The 20990-nt window shown below is 49.5% G+C and overlaps 1 protein-coding gene across 2 annotated transcripts in view; it reads right to left on the minus strand.

The window, feature by feature from the left end:
• Window positions 1-15300: 15300 nt before the first annotated feature.
• DppIII (dipeptidyl peptidase 3) overlaps window positions 15301-20990 on the minus strand; it is a 69160-nt gene continuing 63470 nt past the window's right edge. For both annotated transcript variants that reach the window (XM_075895626.1, XM_037425347.2), the window contains 3 exons: window positions 19943-20119; window positions 19492-19654; window positions 15301-15573 (listed from right to left, as the gene is read on the minus strand). In XM_075895626.1, the coding sequence (XP_075751741.1) occupies window positions 15431-15573; window positions 19492-19654; window positions 19943-20119 (483 nt within the window). In that variant the 3' untranslated portion in view covers window positions 15301-15430. The remainder of the gene's footprint in view (window positions 15574-19491; window positions 19655-19942; window positions 20120-20990) is intronic.

Consider the following 20990-nt stretch of genomic DNA (forward strand, 5'->3'; position numbering starts at 1 on the left):
TTGAAAAAAAAAACGACTGCCTCGCATAGCGTAAAGCACCTCATGATGTGCACAAGGGTTATACCTACAACGCCACGCAGCCACCGCCAGAGACGAGGCAGCAATCAAATTTTAACGCGAGCCGTCATGTATTCAGGCCCCTCACTCAAACTGTGGGTGCAGCCGCCCGCGCACTTAACCACCGGGCACCTCACCCAGGCTTTTTCGGCTCAGAGACTATAGCCAACCGCTTCTGTGGTTCAGAAAAATTCTGATGTACTATTGCAAACAACACCGACTTTTTTCGGTGCCAGCTAAGGCCATGTGAAAAGCCGATTTACGAATCTTAAGGCACATGCAGACAAACACTGTGTCGTGTCCTGCATTAGTAAAGCATTGTGAATCGAAAGTCGACGGGCGGTGCCCTTAATGTGGGGAAGTCTCCAACTACTTTCACATGGTGTGGGCATGTCAGGTGAATCCTTCCCTTCCCCTTAACCCTTCCCCTACTAGAGAGGCATGGGAGGCAGCCCTACTCAATAGCTCATGGCTAAAGGCTCAGAGCTCTGGTCCAACGAGCGCGGTTAGCAGCCTTGTCCATCCAGCGAGGTCCCGGAATAAGGACTCCCCCAGTGTAATGGGCATGGGCCGGCAAACTCTCTATAAATGTTTTTCACACACACACACAAACACACACACAAACGCACAAACACGCACGCACGCACGCACGCACACACACACACACACACACACACACACACACACGGCAATCAAACGCTAGAAGCGTTCATCCTTCCAAGCACGCATCAGAGGAGAAGGCGTTTCGATCAGCCAGTTCCTCTGAAACGCGACGACGAAGTCAACGCCAGTTAAGTGAGCAGTGCAGGCGCCACTGCGTTTTAAGCGCATCCCAATCATGTGCACCAGTCGCAGCTAGTGCCACCCGTACTGCACGGGTCAAATCAGACCGAAAGCACGCGTCCTGAAGGACGCGCACATCAAGACGCCATGGTTTCTCTAAAAAAAATTCGATTTCGAGCTCTAGGGACGCCGCTAGGGGGCCACGGTGAGCGGACGTGTTACGCGTCGGCTCCGCAACTTTCCTATGTTTTTGGTGGATTGTCGAATTTATCGTGGAAAACGCTTCTCACCATCGATCGACGGCAGTTTCAAGGACTTCCCTGACACCAAGTTTTGCCAGGTGGGACCACTTTTTAGCCACTTATTGGCGCCTTTTATTCCACCACGAAAGCAAGAACGCCAAGTCCAGCGTCTCTGCGCACGACGCCATAGGCCGGCCGCTGCGGCGGTGGGGCCTGCAAGCCTAACGTGTCGCCGGACCTCCTCGGAGCTCCCGATCCCCGACGGCAGCGTACAAGGCCTTTGCCAGGGCTAAATGGATGTCGTAGAGGTAGAAGGAGAGGACATTCGGCCGGAAGATTTCGGCGAGGGAGCAGGATGGTGCAGCGTAAAGAGAACGAAACAGGCCGACGGCGCGTCCGAGACAGCGCAAGACCAGAAGACGGAGACGCAGCAACAGGCGGCTGCCGCGGCGACTACAGGGATTGCCCCGGATACTGCCACAGCGGCGCAGAATAAAAAGAAGTGTGCTCGTTACTTGCAGCACCTCGCTAAGGCGAGCCGAATGCCAGAGTTACCGCCCGATGACTACAGGATCATTGTGCGCCCCCGCGGCGGATTCAACGGGGCTGAATACAAGATAGATCGCATTTACTGCTGCCTTCGTAACGCGGCAGGTATCGGTAGAGAAGCGGCTAGAGAGGACAGCATCTGCCTCAACGTTAAACAGAACGTCGTGGTGCTCAGCACTCCGTCCGCGGACAGAGCCAAACGCTACGGAGCCATCAGCAAGCTTTGCATCGGGAACCGAGAGTTCGAGGCGAACGCCTATCAGGCCGCCCCGGAGAACACTTCCAAGGGCCTGATTAGGAACATTTCCAAAGACGAGAGCCCGGAGGACATCGTTAACAACCTAGTGACGCAGCGCAACCCCAGCGTGCTGCATGCCAAGCGAATGGGCACCACGGACAACATCATCGTATTGTTCGACGGTTTCCGTGTTCCCAGACACGTATACTATGGACCTATGCTTGTGAGATGCTCCCTCTACAGAAAGCACATCGACGTGTGCTACGCGTGCGGGAGGCTGGGCCATCGCTCCGACGTGTGTCCCAACCCTGCCGACAAGATTTGCCGTGGCTGCGGAAGCAGTAACCCACCGTCTGACCATCGCTGCGAGCAGCGGTGTCAACTATGTGGCAAGGATCATCTCACGGGTGACCGCGTCTGCAAGGCGAGATACAAGACTCCTTACATAGTCAAGCGTCGCCGCCTAGAGCGAAAGCGGCGTGAAGAAGAGTAAGCGGCCGCAGCGTCCGACAGCATCTACAACAGCGGCATTAGCACCGAAGGCAACGGAGGTTACTACAATCATTATCCGGCGTTTGACAGCCATTCATCTAACGCCACCCGAAGAGGACGCTCGACAAGCCGAGACGCGAGAGGCGGCGGCGGTAAATCCCGGTCCCGCTCTCGCAGCTGGACACCAAGGCCGAGAAGCATGTCGAAGACGCGCGGTGGCGCCGTTCCGGGCGCCGCAGCTGTCAACCAAGGCACCCAACAAAGTCAGCAGCATCAGACGTGGCGGCAGCCGCAACAACAAGGACCCATGGGCACATGGCAGCAGGTGAGATGGGCGGATGTAGCCGCCTTTCGCGCCGGCGGCGTTGTTTCGGCGGGACGTACTGGCGGTCCCGCCGTCGGTGGCGGCGGTGGGAGCGAGCTCAAGCTAGCGGTAGAGCGAGCGCTAGAACAACGCCTAGGACCATTACAATCGATAATTTCAGAGCTGAAACGCGAGAACGCCGCCCTTAGAGCGGAAAATTCCAAATTGAAAGGAGAGGCTCCACGAAAGCAACAACCGCAGCAACAGTCGACGGCGCCGCCACCACCGACGCCTCGGTCTTCGACTCCGTCGAGACCCGAGGCGGCGGGGATGGACACGGATGACGAGAGCAGTTCGGGAGAGGGGGCAGGCGGACGCGAAGACCACCCGTGTACCGCGAAAAGGATAGCACTAGATCCTGCCAGGCACGAATCCACACAGCGATTTGGCCGTTATGATAAGCTACAGAAACAAATCGATACTATCGAGACCAGCCTCGATGAACGTTTTGCTAAACAGGTGGCACAGATGAATGACATGTTCAATAGTGCGATAGCTAAGCTCTCTGAACAAATGACACAAATGCTCACCGCGCACACGGCGCGCATAGAAAACATTGAAGCGCGACTCCCGCCATCTGCGGGCAGACCGATTAGAACGGTGAGTAAGCCCTACGCTAGACAGCAACAGAGTCAGCAGCAGCAGAACGCGCTGCCAGACGCCGAGCCGCAGATTCAGCCGCACCCCAGTCGCCTCGACGGCGATGGGCTAAATTAAACACAAGCAGCACCATGGCTAGACACGCGCACACAAACAACAGTACACGATCTGGCAGTGGAACTGCCGGGGATATAGGAGGAAGCGGGGAAATCTCGAGCAATTTATTCGAAGCCGTGAGACGAAACCGGACATTATCCTTTTGCAGGAAACAAATTATCTGGCAAAACTAGCTGGTTACAAAGCCATAAATGCGGCCGCGGCGGACAACAGGCGGAAAGAAAAACGTGCTACTCAGCGCTCGGCGCGTGGTGGGACGCCGGGGGCGGCCGCGGGTCGCCGAAGGCGGGGCGATCCGCTCTCGTCGTCGGCGCGACCGCGGTCGCTGCCGTCGCCCCCGCCGCGTCCGGCGCCGGTCGCCGCCGTGCTAGTTAGACGTAACATCACGGTGGCGCAGCGCGAACTTGAGTGCGTAAGGATACCGCATGTTTTTGTAGAATTAATTCCTAAGCGCGGCCGAGGCCTGTTTGTACTTAACGTCTACAGTAAACCCACGCTACAGCACCGATTTGGGGAGCTGCTCCGGAGAGCAAGCACGGCCGCCAACGGCGCACCTCTGCTAGTTGCAGGTGATTTTAATGCGCCCCATGGGGCCTGGGGATACACGCGTGAAACGCTCAAGGGCAAACACCTTTGGGAAGACTCGCAAGACCAACGGCTTGAACTGATCGCGAACCCCGCCGATCCGACGCGCCGGGGTAACAGCGTGAGCGCAGACACGCTACCGGACCTCGCGTTCGTGTCGAATGTCACCGCGGCGTCTTGGCAAAACACGCAGGAGGACTTAGGGAGTGACCACTCTCTGATAGAGATTACGGTAGACACGGGCCCGAGCGTTCGTAGAACATACTCTGAAAGCACAGGCTGTAAACTCAAATTAGTGCAGTGGGACGCGTTCCGCAAAAAGCGAGCAGAAGGCGGGCGAGGTGACGAGCCGATCACGGATATAGACGAGTGGACCGCGACGCTCAATCGGGACGTAGACGCGGTAACGTGCCACATCCCGCCCGAAGCGAAGCTCGAAGTAATCGACAGCAGGCTCCTACACATGTGGGAAGCAAAGCACGCCCTACTCAAGAGGTGGAAACGCCAAAGACATAACCGGGCGTTGAGGAAACGCATAGCACGGTTAGACAGAGAAATTGAGGAACATGCGTTCCAAGTCTGTAGGTCACAATGGAAAGACCTGTGCAACGGCCTCGAGCGACAGATGCGCGGGGCGAGTGCTTGGCGCCTTTTCCGGCACCTATTGGATCCGGAAGATACTCGTGCCGCTCAAGGCCATAAAACTCGGAGACTTGTGAACGATCATAAAGGCGACGACCTGCTCGGTGCAATACGTGACCGTTACTTTAAGTCGGCAGAGAGCGTCCAACACCCAGATTATGACGGCGTTGCTAATGAGCAACTAGACGCCGAATTTAGCGAAGCGGAAATTCGGGCAGTCCTTTTTGAACTAAACACCCGATCGGCGCCCGGCCTGGACCGGGTTTCGAACAAGGCTCTCCGCAACTTAGATGACGAGTCAATCTCCCGATTTGTGACTTATATCAACGAGTGCTGGCAACGCGGTTCCCTTCCTGAAGCGTGGAAAAGAGCTCGAGTTATCATGATTCCTAAACCGGGCAAGCAGGTTGCGCTTGATAATCTAAGGCCAATTTCGCTCACGTCTTGTGTAGGAAAAGTTCTGGAGCACGCAGTCCTCAAACGCGTGACTGACTTTCTCGAAGTCCGCGATGTATTTCCGCACACCATGCTAGGATTCCGCCGCAATCTCTCCGCACAAGACGCGTTGCTTCAGCTGAAGCACCACATTGTTGATGACATTACCAGCTCAACCAAGGCGATCCTTGGCCTAGATATTAAAAAGGCCTTCGACAGCGTTAAACACGAAGCAATTTTAAACAGAGTTCAAACATTAGGACTAGGACAAAAAACATATAATTACATACGTGACTTCCTTGCCGGCAGACGCGTACGCGTCGTCGTTGGAGATGTGGAACTGCAAGAATTTGAGATGGGCTCGAGTGGCACGCCACAAGGCTCCGTAATTTCGCCATTACTCTTTAATTTAGTTCTATTGGGGCTACCCGAGAAATTATTAGGCATACAAGGATTGTATCACAGTATCTACGCGGATGACATCACCCTCTGGGTTCCCGGCGGAGGTTGTGATGGTCACGTCGAGCGTACGCTCCAGGCAGGTGTAGACGAAGTTCAGGAGTACTTGCGAGGAACGGGCCTCGAATGCTCGGCAACCAAGTCGGAACTTCTAATCTACAAACCTACAAGTAGAGGTCGCAAAACCCCGCGCGACGAGGAAAGGGAGTGCTACAAAATAAGCGTTCTATTGGCAGATGGCACTCCCATTCCACACGTAGACAAAATTAGAATTCTGGGGTTACACCTGCAGGCAAACGGCCATAATGGTGAGACGGTGCGAAGACTACGTCGTTCGGTAGACGACACGATCCGACTCCTACGTCGTATCACGAACAGACGTACTGGTATGCGCGAACACTGCGCGATCCGTCTAGTGCAGGCGTACGCAATAAGCCGTATAACATACGTTGCCCCCTACCTCAAATTGCTAGGCTCAGAAAAAAACAAGATTGAATGTATAATACGAAAGGCTTTCAAGAGAGCAATTGGAGTTCCACTGAATGCGAGCACTGAAAAGTTACTAGAACTTGGACTGCACAACTCACTCGACGAGTTAATTGAGGCCCATGTCGTTTCGCAAAACGAACGCTTGTCGGGGTCTAAGACGGGTCGACACATCCTCGAGTCACTTGGCATCCGGTACCACACTCAGCAGGGAGAAAAAGCGGATGTTCCTGCCTCGGTTCGCGACCGCCTAATTGTTCCGCCGCTTCCTAAGAATATGCACCCGACGCACCACGTCGGGCGCCGTAACCAGCGAGCTAGTGACCTTCAAAAGAAGTACGGCACTAGCGACGAAGTTGTGTACGTAGATGCCGCGAGATATGGGGACGGGAGACACGCACACGCCGCTGCGGTCGTTGACCGTGCGGGCAAATGCCTCGCGAGCGCCACGGTGACCACGGGACATACGGAGGCGGCCGAAGAAGCCGCGATAGCCCTAGCAATCGCCACGGTGCCGAACGCTACGATCGTAATCAGCGACTCGCAGGCAGCAATCCGCGGCTTCGCGCGCGGCCGCGTCTCGCGGGAAGCGGCCCGCATCCTTAAGATGTGCGGTGATGGTGACTCAGCGTCGCGATCGCCACAACAAAATTTAACAGTCTTCCTCCTTTGGACCCCGGCACACACCGATGTCCCGCTTCCGGGCAACGAGGCGGCCCACGCCGCGGCTCGAGGTCTCACTCGCCGAGCCGCGGCACATTCCGTGGCCGCCGCCTCCGCTCCCGAGAACGGGGCTTCTGATCTGCCGGATCGAGACACTTCGACAGACACGCAGCGACAACACAGACCACAATGGTCGTGGGGTGATCGTCTCATCACGTTCCGAGATATTACGCAACACTACAGACTGGAAAGGCGAAAGTTCCCGCCACCGCATGACAAATTAAACAGACACGATGCCGTAAGCTATCGCTTACTACAAACCCACTCTTACACCAGCCCGGTCGTCTTACGCCACTGCTACCCGCACTTACACATTACCGATCTATGTAAAGCATGCGGGCGCAGAGCAACGCTGCGCCACATGCTCTGGGAATGCGCCGGTAACAATGGTCGAGAAACGGCCGCCGTTCGCGATGCGCCTATGGCGGCTGCCAATACCAGACAACAGGAAGCCTCGAGCTCACTCGTTCCCGCCGCCGTCCCGTCTGCGGGAGACGCGGGGGACCTTCTCCGTCGGCGACGCCGCCGCTGGGAGGCGGCGCTCAGAAGCTCGGAGCTCAACGACCAGCTCTGGGCTGTCCGGCAGGCCGAAGATGCCGCCCGAGTTCAGGGACTCAGCGCCGCCATCTGAGGCCACCAAGACCAAGCTGCCGGCCAAGTTCTAATAAAGTTTCCTCTCTCTCTTTCGAGCTCTAACAGAATCGGACGACGGTCGGAGATGTACACAGCACAGTAAAAGGTGGGATAGGCGTAACACGTAAGTCGGAGACAAACGCCTCTAAAGGACGTGGTATATAAGCTCGGTCAAGTCTGCTGGAGGATGGCCCTCGGCGCCATGCCCAAACCGAAGTATTTCCATGCACGACATTGTGCGCATTCATAAATTAGAAATGCTGGACAAGGCATCGCAGCTCACGTGAATTCCAAGCAGAGCGACCTCAGTTAAGACCTTGTACATTGCTTCGGGTAATTATCACACAGTTAAAATCTCCAATTGGAATTACGTAATATCCAACTTACTGGACCTGATGCGTCCTTCTTTTTGCTCGCCTGAACACTGTGATTCACACCCACTGTGGAAGATTGGCTAGTACTTGGGTGATGATAATGATGATGCCCCAAATATGGTTCATACCCACCCCAGGGGACCGGTTAAGAATTGATTATATGAGTTAGTGAGATATCTTCAGCATTGAATATTTATGAGAAATATAACGTACGTGAAACACAAAAAGTGCAATGATTGCTTTTCTCCCTTCAGACAAGACAGGCCCCTCCTTTCCTATACTGATATCATGCAACACATCAGGCTGAGTATGCGCACTCTACCCCCTACGTGAGCCTAATTTAGGTAAGTCATCGCAGATGGCGTGCCAACGATTATAATCCTCATTCTTTCCAAATCCTTATTTATTGTCCAAGACATTCATTCGGTGTGTACACCGGAGCACATCAAGCTCAGTGCTTGCTGCCGTATTGAAAAGCGCGTGGCGCCGTCTGTTGCAAGCGCGGCGAAGCAACACTCAACTGCCAAGCAAGCAGACGCCCTGCGAATCAAACGCGAAACTTTACAACACGAGTGCGGCTGTAAGCATGTTTAACGCTGTTCCTGTGCTAGACTTTTAAACTGATTTCGTGTGAAACGCCGAGGAGAGCTTCCTTGACAGTCCGGAATGTCTGCAGCACGTGCATTGCAGACTACGGAAGCAGCTTCATCAGGTACGTACTAAGTTTGCGATTGAAAGAAACGCGAACAGCGGAAAGCGTTTCTTTCAACTCGGTCGAAATGCGGCGTGCCTTGGCTTTGACAAGGCAGAATTTGTGCTGTAAGCCGGCGTCAACGTATACAGCGCTAGAATCTGGTTCCAACTTATGCTGATGCACCACATATGTGTATCAATTACCAGTCTTGTCGGGCACTGGGAACACACACGCGCTGCAAAAGTGCCAGCCAGAATAAAATATTAAAATGCTACGGTGACGCCAGCCGAAAGCACGTGCAGATTCGCCTAGTTACAGTCAAGGCATGTCGCAGTTCGACCGAGTCGAAAGTCATGCTTTACGCGCCGTTCACGCATCACGATAGTAGGTCGTTGCACTTGTACTAAACATGCGCGGTGCGTGCATCCACGCGTGAGTCGTAATTAGTGTATCCTAATATTGACATGCCGCCTGCGAAAGAGTACGGCAATAGTTTTGTGCCTCATACTACAGACATACTGCACGCAAATCGCTGCTGTATAGTGGAACAGCTGGAGTGGCACTTGAATAAACGCAATAAGTATAGTTACTTGTACACTTCACTGAGCTCGTAGTTTTTCCTGCTGATTGCAATTATATCCTAACGCGGCGGAACTCGGCGTCTTTCGTTGTGAAAGGAAATCTGTGCAATCGCGAAACACTGCTTTGGCACGATTCTCGTGATGCGCTGTGAACTTCACAGGCAGTGCTCAGCAATCTTCTTCTTGCGCTGGTTGTTGTCGCATCAGATGACAGCGCAGTGGTAACCAGATGACATTTTATAAGCGGGCGCAGTGTGAACAGGCGCTTTTTTTCGCATTCTAAACTCCCAGAGCCACTGCATTCTATGCTAACGAGGCGCGCCTTGGCAGTTGCAAACAAATTATGGCGTCTCTGGGAGCGAGGGTATACCGCCGAAGGCGCCTGGGTGCGAGATAGGCGTGCTCTCGTTTCTACAATCCGCAATGTAAATTCTGTCCTCAGACGGCCACAAATTTATTTTATATGGTCTGAGAGTGCCACAACGATTCCAATATATCGTAGAATCATAATAGTACAATATATTATAGTGGGAAGCGACCCCGTCAACTTCTGACCCAGTGCAGCAGCAGGTCATGGTTGACCTAGCCCGGACTGCATGCGGCAAGAGCCAATGGTCTTCGGGACTGGGAAATCCAGCCACTAGCGAAGTATGTATTATCAATAAATGTTTCATTATCTTTCTTCCCATCTTTAAGACAGCGTCGAGCTTCTACTGCAAAGACGCAGTCTTTGCAGTAATATGCAGCCCTTTTTGGCAGCCGCCAGCGCTCGACCTGATAATTAGGATCCGACTAAGATAAGCATTTCTAAAATTCATTTGATTTATTTCATCTATCAATCGAACGTTGAGCGCCCTCCGTAGGCGTTTATAGCTATAACTTAACGCGCGCGTGCTTCCGAGTCATTTTGTTCGAGTTTTTCTCTTCCTTAACGAAGGATAAAGTTGTGATGCAGCAAAGCATTAGGTGCTTGAATGTTTTCCGCCTGCAGTAATGGATTGGCGTACCAGCGCAACAAATAAAAAGTGCATGCATAAAACCGTGCTAATCCCACATGCACGATTCGGGGCGCGAAGTATTGCCGACTGAATAGCTTGCATTATATCTTTAGCTTCTCCTATACGACAATGACTTACACTTATCGCCAGCACAGCCACTTTTCTACCGAAAAAAGGGGGCTCTTCAGAAGAACGACCGATTCGCATTAGATGACCACTTCGCTGACCAGTTCTGCAACGCCATCAAAGTGTTGAAACCTTACGACTTCTATGATTAACTTCATCGACCAACATTATAACCATTATAACCATCGACATTATAACCATTGATTTTTTTTGCAAATGTTGGTGCCATCGGTTAGTCAACTTCACTAATATATCAGCATCAGGGTTCGTCCGAAAATTTCTGCAGGAATGCTTTTAGTGGAACATGTTTTAGGTGAACACTGGTTCTGTGCATAAAGTGAACCTTACACATTTATAGCGCTCTGTACTTTACATGCTTTCAGACGCTGATGTCGTTGCGAGCGCTCAAGAACTATAGAGACCGTCTCCAATGTCTGTGCGTACCTCATGACTTGGTAGCATCGCAATACCTGGTATCGCGATAGTATGCAAGATAGTACATAAGAGATACTTATCAGTGTCTGTATTTATGTATCGAGCTGTATTTGATTTTAAAAAAATGTATTCGTATATCACTAGTGAAATACATTTATGATGTATCGAACATATCGCTATACTGTGCACGACAAAGCTACCTGACTAACTTTTTTTTTCCGGAAATGAGGTGACGCTTTCTTAGGGGCAAACGGAAAATTTGTGCCAAGCTAAGCAAATGCACACCGCCACTCGCCGAGGGGCGCCGTACTCAAAGCACAAAAATATTATGCGGCAAAGCACACGACGCCGTGACATTCGCGGAGACGCAGTACTGTAATACTCTGCGGGCGAAAGTGATGGTCTCCAATGGCAAGTGCAGATTCCCCCCTCCCACTAATTTTTCCCGAGCAGCAAGTCGTTTCACGACTCTAGCAAGTCCGAACCGATCTTCTATATATGACAGCTCATTTGAAAATATGGTGTTACTCGGTTGCATTTAAGGCAACCACCACCTCACCAATAGCAGTCTTGTGTCTATATAGAATAAATGTATAGTATATGTGTTCACTCGTGCTCGCTAGTGACCATGGTGTCAGGTATGACTAGCAAAATTAAATGCAGTGAAAAAGCAATGACGCTAGTATCCTGCAGGCATCTAATGAATGTCTTTGTGGAGCATCAGCATTCCCTAATATTCTATTCTGGCATCTGTATTCTGGAATACATTTTTCCTCTTTTTGCAAAAGTATTTCGGGATTATCGCGTTGATGCAAAGGCAAAAGTATTTTAGTATCTCTATTTAAGCCTTCTAGCGCTTGCATTTATCTGCATTACGAAATATTTTTTATGAGCTTGAGTGTCTCTGCCAGGTACACATAGTTGCACAAGCGCGCATTGTGGTAAAGTTAACAAGCGCATTTTGTTCAGTGTTGTCGCCCATAGTACCTCATGAAAGTAGCTCAACAAGGCGTGTTGCTGAGTTGAGAAAGAATAGGTTTTGCGCAAAACGACCGCGACGAAATCAAGGCACTTTTTTTTTTCGTTAGAAAGCCCACTGACAATCACTAACGAACTGACAAAGACGTGTATGCCACGTGTGTGTCAGTTCGTGTTCTCAATTCTTCACCGTCTTTTTTGCGTCATGCATGTATATTCATCCAGGCAAAATCTGGTTCATCGATCGCTTCGCACGTTCATTTAGTAACCGTCGCATTTATAGTAGTATTAGCGTGCTATTGCAAACGCAGTATACAAAAACTGCAGTTTCAATGCGGCGCGAATTTTTCATGCAGCGACACGTTGCAACAAGCGAAGCACTCATAGAGTTCGACAAACGCCTGGCTAAAATATTGATATGTGGGGTTCAACGTCCCAAGACCACCACTAGATTATGAGAGAAACCGCCGAGAAGGGCTCCGGAAATTTTGACCACATAGGGTTTTTTTAACGTGCACCCAAATCTGAGCACGCGGGCCTGCAGCCTTTTCGCCTCGATCGAAAATACAGTCGGGATTCGATTCCGCGACCTGCGGGTCAGCAGCCGACGGCGGCGAGGCGCCTATAGCTTACATCCGTGGAGTGCGCCCACCATTGTCGTACACTGAGCGGTGCAACTAAAATCAAGTCAAGTGCTTTACGTCTATCACACCTCCTTCTTCGTGAAATTTACTTGACCAGGTCATGAAACTCACTTGACCAGGCCATGTCGGGTAGTTGTACGCCCCGACGAAGGGATCACCGTTGAAGTGGGAGCGAGATTTTCGTGCAGGCCAGCAGAAGAAGTGTTGCTGTGCTGACACGAGTGGGTCAAAAGTCCAAATCATGTGCGACCTGGACACGCAGCAGGATTCCGGCACTGTTGATGATGATGATTCCCGGGAGAATGGCACTACCCACCACGGGGCATCGGCCATGAAACGTGCGGTCCAGCACTGTTTTGGCAGAGATGACCGCAGCAAGCAACCAGGGGCCCTGTGCTTTCTCGTTCACCTCACATAATGCCACGTGTTCACTGCTATTTCGTCTCATCTGAGCGTCTTTCCCTTCTTGCGCCTGTAGCAACAACAAGCGCAGATTCCAAAGGACGTTAGCCTTCTTAACCACGACCTTGTCCAAACAGGGGAGGAATTGCGGAACGACGCCCGTTTCGCGCTTCGTCCTCGTTATCAAAGCGATCAGTGAGGCGCGAGTATTGCACCAACGATAAGGACAGTGTCATAACGCACAAGGCATCGCTCCGCGATAGCATTTCTGCAGCGGCCATAACAGTGCAATCGCTGCTGTCGTCCGTTTCCAGCTACCATCGAGTTTGCTGCCGCGTTAGCCCGAGGGTGATCACTCAGTTTTGATCGTTGCGTGAAGCGGCCCGCGCTTACACGGGTGCAGTTTCGCTCAACCAGTAGGCGCTGGCTCAACGGGCTCGTCATAGAATAATTTAGAGAACCACGGACTCGTCGCTTCCGCCATCGCTTTTGCCAAGAATTTGATGCAGCCGCGTTTGCCTGATGGTGCACGAAGTCTGGCGAAAAAAAAAAAAAAAATGGCAGCATATCCAGGGAGTGAATGATGGGGAGTGGGGCGAAGCATTCGTCCGTCCATTCCTTCTTGCTTCCGTTCGTTCCTGCGTACGTCTGTGTAACCGTCCATGAGTCCATCCACCCGTACGTGCGTGCGTCTGTTCGTGCGTCCGTCCCTGCGTTCGTCCATGCATCCGCGCCCGTTCATGCGTCCATCTATGCTGTGTGTCCATTCGTCCATCTATTCAGCACTCCAAGTACCACCATCTCGCATCTTTTCATCATATATTCTCCATATAGAAGCACCGCCATCCAGCGGACATTTCAAGGACTAAACGGGAGGTGGCACATGCACACTTTCTTGCGGCTTGCGCTTCGGGTTTACTTCCCACCTTTAACCACCTCGAGTTCATGGTATATACTAGTTCACTGTATTCATGGCTATGCGGCCCAACGCTCGCTAAACCTTTCTAAAACCAAGGAGGTTACACCCAGCGAGTATAACGTAGCAACCCTTTCTTGTCCGATAGTGCTCAATGTACATGCCAATGGCTGTTAATGGGGATCGCAGCGTGCGCGTTACCTAAAGGCCGATTGCTCCTGTCTCTCATTCCCCCTTTGCAGCCATTAACATGTGCATTGAGCACTATCTTTTATTGTTCAACAACCCACACAAGAAATCTCTCACTGGAACCACTTTGGAGGTCAAAATCGTAAGGACCGCTATTTCGGGTATGTGCCACTGGTGTTCCGTACTACGAGGAACGCACAAGCCACGCCATAAGGAGCTTCGCCCCTAAAAAAAGCACACACACTCCTCAAGCGAAGCACCAAGGCACGGAGCAGTGGCATGCCGCCGCTTGCGTCGTCTGCTCGCGTATTCTCTCATATCTGCTGTCGTGGCCGCACTGGTGCTGAAGGCAGCGGACGACTGTGCCGGCCGTATGGCCATCCTTTTTTGGTGATTATCCCTTTTAGTGGCGAAGCTCCTTAAAGGGACTCTAAAGTCAAATAAAAGTTTATGTCAGAGTGAAAGCTCAGTGTATGAAATTTACATTGACAGTATTATCAACAGCAGTGCCCTATACTTTTCGAGAAATTAAGGTAGACACACAAAAATATGTGCGCCGCAGTAGGACGTTCTCAAAATGATGCCGACGACATCAGACAAACCGCCTGCAATTAATCACTAGTAATCGATCTACCTTCCCTAAATATGAACCTCCCGTGCACTAAGAAACACAATAAAATGCTGCTTGTTCGTTTCTGTTTGAATTATGAATATATATATATATATATATCGCCAGACGTTACTATGAGGAATGGTGCAAGTGGTTAAAAAATTCAATTTTCCCGTGGTTTTAACTGGCCATGTCGTGCCATCTAGCGGGGCCCAGTTGAACCAAAACACGTCTGCCATCTCGGAACAAATGTCAAGAAATTGATCCATGGCCGTTGTTGCTGCTGTGGCTTGCGCCAATTTCCTTCTCCTGCTACTAAATTCGGCGGCCATGCAGTAAAGCCGGCAGACGTGAACGGCAACAGTGACGCGAGATGGCCCGCTTCTTGAAGAGGGTAATTTGAGGTGCGCTAACCCAATGCGGACCACTAAAACGCGATTTTATTTCGAAATAAGCCCTTTCTTGGCACAAAAGTAACACTACAAAGTTTCTGGACCACTACTTCAGCAATCAACATCGACTTCATAGTTGCCTTTAGTGTCCCTTTAACGGAGCAGTGGGAACTCGACCAACAGGAATGCCTGGTTGCCCGCGTGACACACTTCCTAAAGTTTCACAATAGTGAGGCTGTCGTAGGTTTTTTAACTCGCCAAATGATTTTAAGCCCTATTGTTGAATGTGAGCTGAATGCACTATACAATAAACTACACTCAAACTTAATTACAAAAAAGTAGCATCTCGCACGAAAATAAGTTTATTACGTCCGAAAATTTGTTATAAACGTATGTTCCTAACACTGCACCTATTCAAAGACTATTCTTCATTTTCTTCGATATTTTGTTATATCCAGGTTCGTTAATAGAAAGAAGTTTTAGTGTAGCTCTGCAAGCCAGGCCGCTGCTGTATTATACCACGCAGACACTTGTTGCCTTCAGATGTCTTTGGGCCTTCTTTTAAAATGTACAAAACAATACTTAGTTTATTGTCTTATGCACAAGCGATTGTAAGCCTCATCACGTGCAACCTTGAAGACTGCACGATGAAACAGACAGTGTTGATGGCTTTAAACGTAAAATCTTCAAAACTGGTCCTTGTCCTTTTTCCACAAGTCCAGAACGACCCGGTCGAGTTCTTTGGCTGTACTTGCGTCAAAACGCTCGAGCCACGACTGCAGGTGACCCTCTGGAGTAGACTCGTACTCCTTGAGCTCCACTTTGTCACCTGAGACGAGTTTCAGAGAATAAAAAACTTTCAAATAATCTGAGGAATAATATAATAGTCAATATTTCACAAGGCTTAAATTTTAATGTTCGAGGCTTTCGAAGCGTTTCAAATGAATGAATGTGTTGCAAATATGTATAACAAACATGCTAACATTGGAAATTCCCTGCACTGTATCAAAACCCCATTATTCGAAATTCCGGGGTCTTATGGAAACTACACTTGCCAGGATTCCCTCCTTTCTTTTTCTTTTTACGTGAGAAGTGCAGCAAGAAATGTCTCAATAACAGGACAGTATGATAAAAACAGACTGCGATAACAACACCAACAAAATAATCATTTGGAAAATTCAAAGGAACTTCTTTTAGGGCAAGCAGGTGCTTGCAGCCCTTAGGTGCACATGACAGTGATGCAAAATACATTTTCTGAAAAAGGAAGGACGAAAAGAAAAAAACTCGGCACATTGCACGAATTGTAGAGCTCAGTTTCATGCGAAGCAGTCAGCTAGTAGTCCTACGCTGCCTTTTCTGGCTTTGAGCCTAGCATTACGAGCTTGATCGACATGTTTTTCTAAATAGAGGGCTTGCAGGCACACCGGCCGACATTGAAATGGTCTGATGCGATATCGGCAGTCCCGTAATACCAGAAACGTCTGTGTTATCGAAACAAAGAAGACACTACAGTGCAATGATGTGAACATCATACATAGCGTTCGTCAGTGTATTCCTCCGTGGTTCAGCAATGCTTGAGTACAGCATGCTGATTCATGAGAATATAATTGTAATGTTTATTACACTGCCATGAAGGCGGAGCCAATAATGTAACCACCATTGATGTAACCACCACCACCACCATTATTGGTGGTTACCAATAATGTAACCACCACCAACACGGCATAATGCTTGTAGTATCATAGAAGTACATGTACAGAAGTACATGTACATGTCCGGAATTTCTCGGACCTCGAAATTCCGGACATGTCCGATTTCCCAGGCTCATCGGTGACAGCGTCAAGCTCTCCATAGAGCCAATGTATTAAAAAGTCCGAAATTCCGGACGCTTATAGCTTTTGCCATCCGATAATCCAGACTTTTTACCACTGACCGCAGACTCAAAGTCACTATAAAAAGCCACCATTTCGGTTGTTTTCATACCCTCGAAACCTCATTGCAATCCAGTGCATGCTAATCCATTCGTCACAAAACGAGCGCTCAAAAAAAGGGCGCGCCGCCAAATTCTCGCGACGAAATGCCGGAGTGACGCCGCAAGGTCAACGGTAAAAAAAAAAGAAAACAAGCATTCAAAGACTCCCCGGGCACGCGTCCCTCTCCCCCCGAAAGCGTAGGTTCGCCGACGAACCTCCTCACCCCACATCGGCGGCCGAGCAAGCCCTCGAAATTTCTCGAAGGAAAGGGGCGTGGTGATGCCGGGTTGAGTCATCCGTCGCGGACGGCCCCCGTATCGTCTCGCCCTTTCCCCCAGCCTTCGCTGCGCATCGCGCCAACGAAATGATGAGAGCTTTCTGGAATCTCGCGCGGAAGGTATTTAATCGAGCAGCCGAGATGGGAGATCAGGAGAAGACGGAAGTTAGCGCCAGAGCGCGTAGGGTATTCCGCCGTGTAGTCGGCGAAGGTTTTGTCCGTAGTGACAAAGCAGGAGAAGAAGAGGATTTCCACCTGAGGGGTGACGACTCGAGCTACAGGCAAGAGTGTGTGTCTACCGTTATCGAGCGAAGACGCGTGGCAACAGCTGCGAGTGTGAAGCCGACGTGTTTCCGGTGAAGAAGTTTGAAGCTTGGAGTGTGGCCAATTGAAGACGCGAGGTTTCCTGGAAGAGAAACTTCGGGTGCAGCGGAACGACAACAACGCTGGACTTTGAGTGAGTGATTCTCGGAAGAGTATCATTCAGACTTTTGTTCCAAGAACTTTGGACTAAATAAGTTTACTAACACTTTAGTCTTTAAGTGTCTTGGTTGTTCGATGCATGCGACTGCATTGTAGTGCGTATTGTTGTCTGTGTCCGTTGTTTCGAGTGCGGTTGATTGTACTGCGTAGTACGTTGTTTGATTGGTGACATATTGTATTCAACGATTGTTGAGTGTGCATATTTGCGTATCGTTTTCATCTGCCATTATTGAGAATATAATTTTGTTTTGTTTATCAACTCTCGGCTCTGACTTGTTCTTTGGGCCACAGCCGGCGTCCGCTGGCGCGCCAAAAAAGGACTACTTCTAAATTGTCTACGCTTTCGTGGTGCGGTTCGGGGGGCCGATACTTCGGCCCTTGGAATTAGCCCGGCGATCGCCTCCCGATTTAACGGGACCTATGACACCATTGCCAGTCGTAGCTTAGTCAAACCTGTGGCCACAGTCACATGGTGCTGTGCAGCTTGTACTTCGACAGTGGGAAAAGCCATGGAAAAGCTACCCTGTTGGCCTATGGTCTGCCGTCGGCATGCTTGCAGACTCGTGGAAGGCAGTTATGCAACAGAGCCCCCGGAAATGTTTTTGCCACGCGAGCTCCATGCTGGACGCCGAGACCGCCCAGAGTGGACAGTGTACACGAGAAAATTTCACCCGCGGATGTTGCCGTCGACGATCTGCACGCTGCCGGTGTTTCTACGCCAAACGGGATAACCTTTGAGGGCTTTGCCGGCGCTGACAAAAACCTTGAGCTATGTGCAGAATTGACTGATGAAATCATTCGTCAAGTTGTGGAGGATTCGGACGACTTCGAGATTGAAGAGGCAGCGCCTACACAGCCAATGCGTTAGAAGTTGCACAAGCGCTGACACTTATCAGTGTACAGCAACAGCATGATGTTACATCAAATTGAGGCAGACGTCATCATGGGCAAGTAAACTGCCAAGAAAACTAAAGTAAGAGACTTTTTTTTTTTTGCACCTACGTGTTTACTAATTTGGTGGCGTCGACCACGTTGGATATTTTTTTTTCCATTGCATTTGTTTAACTGCAATGAGAATCCTGTACTCCTGCCGTGACCCTTTCCACCAGTGAAAAATACCCATTTAAAAAGTGCGTTATCGCTTGCATTTGTTTTTCTGAACTACCCAATTTTCCGGACATTTTCGCAGTCCCTTGAGGGTCCCCGAAAATGTCCAGCTAGATAGATATAGTACACTCCTATTATACGAAACTCTCTTAAACAAAATTGCTGTCTAAATGGAACAACTGCCTCTAATATGATTGGTTTAGTACTTGAACATTTTACCCCTGTTTATCTCTCAGAAAACAAAACTCCTCTTAAATGAAACCCATTTTCCTGGTCCCTTTAAGCTTCATTTACAAGAAATCTACTGTACGTAGATAGAAACGATAAAGTGCCTTGGGTTCGCTAAGAAATGCTATGCATTTAAAATTAAATCATTAGTAGACTGCTATAAAAAGTGGAGGTAATACTAGAACCACCCATGACATTAATTTGACATGTCTGTATTAAAGAAGTACATATACGAGTACACATGCAATGCTTATAGCCAGCACTGCAACCAAAATTTCGGTTGCTGCCATGCTCTGAGTTAAGAAGTGTTGCAAGTTTGTTTCATTACTGGATATGCATATACTTTCATGAAGTAAGTGAGTAGGTAACAATGCAGCGGGTTAGTGCAAGCTGATTAAATAAAAAAACCTCGTTAAGCTACTTACAAGCACACAGCAGCAGTGAACTCGAGGAAAGAACTTTAATCTAGTTACTATCTGAAAGGTCTCCCATCATCTGAATATTGCCAAAAAATATTGATCTGAAAACATGTAAATGACACTATTATAAAAGTATATGATTACTATATTCAGGTCAATCTCTCTTGAAACCAAGAAAAAAACTGATACTAGTAGCTACAGAGGACTACTCCAGATGTTTTCGAACAGCTGCACCGGAAACTGATTAGTGGGACACCCACCATTGAGAACTGTGTTGCTCTGGACGAAAATGCGCCGGGGCTTCTTGCGAGCCATCACGATGTCCCAATACTTCAGGAAGGGATATTGGCCGACATCGCTCACTTCAGAATATCGGTCGTACATCTCCGTGGCTGCACGAAGGTCGGCCGTCGACTTGAACAGCTGCAAGGAAGGCAAATGAGCACATGATTAAGAATACAGACAGAAGGTAACGTGTTTGTAGGAAAACGAGCCAAGATTGATATGTTTTAAGGCTAATTTCTGAACTCAAATAACAAACAATTGACCCTGTAGGAAAGTATGGGATTCAAGAAGAGACTTTCACTCACAATCATATTGACTGGAGTCATGTTAACAGAAGTTTACTGTACTGCCCTGTGCATACTTCCGAAAAACCTGTGCTTACCACTGCGGCGAGCACACCTTCTGCAAGGCAACCGGCTCAGTTACCTGTAGCTTCAGGAGGAACTGCTCGATGCAGGGGCGGCCAAAGGAGAGGATTTTGGTTCGGTCAATGGTAATGAGCAAGTCCGGCTTGCCATCCTCGCCTGTCGTCTTGCGGATCTGCACCAGGTCGCCTGCCTCCAGAAGCACACGCATGATCACAAACCGGGCACGCGAATGAGCCTGTAAGAAAAGCACAGACCCAGTAAGGCACAAGAACTCGTCTTGAATCTTTATGTAGAAGCGCTGTAAAAAAAAAAAGCACTCTCAAAATGGCAATGTTTACATCGCCGCATTAAAATGCGCTTTATCATGGCACCAACTAGAAAACAATCACAAGCCTAATGGGTACCCATCTGCCAACAAATACAGTTTACTCTCAGTTAGCAAGAATCTCTTCAAAGAAATAACTGTTTACATGGAACAACTGCCTCTACAGTAAAACATTGTTACTCTTTCAGGCGCAACGTATGAAGAACTGTCTGTAAACGTCTCAAATAGCTACTTAGGCATTCAATATTCTATTGTAATAACAATATCGAGATAATTCTGGTATTCATTAGTGTTATGGCAACTATTACTACCGTATTTACTCGCATAATCGGCGCACTCGCATAATAGGCACACCCCTAGTTTGGTCGCGGAAAATTCGATTTTTTTTAATTCCGCACATAATAGGCGCACCCCGAACTTGGCCGTGATCAGAAACGATTCTACCCCCCAGCGGTACAGTTGGAACGCGGTCCCCGTACCCTGAAGAAAAAAAGAAGGCAAATCGACGAGCAAATAAAAAAAATTCGAAGTGCAACGACCTAACCAACGTGTTTGTCGAAATAAAACTTGAAAAAAAAAAAAAAGCGTCCATGAGCGAAAAAAAAAAAAACGGCTGTTCCATCAATTACTGATACCCCCCAAATCGCCGCGCTTTTTGGAGGTCACGTGTACAACGCCGGGGGCTCGATCGCCATCACCACCATCAGAGAAAAAGAAAGAAACGCCATTTTGCAAGCGGTGTGCGTATGTTGTGGTTGTGTATTGAACTTTGGTTCCACCA

Source organism: Rhipicephalus microplus, chromosome 5 (genome assembly GCF_043290135.1).
Source record: "Rhipicephalus microplus isolate Deutch F79 chromosome 5, USDA_Rmic, whole genome shotgun sequence".
Lineage (NCBI taxonomy): Eukaryota > Metazoa > Arthropoda > Arachnida > Ixodida > Ixodidae > Rhipicephalus > Rhipicephalus microplus.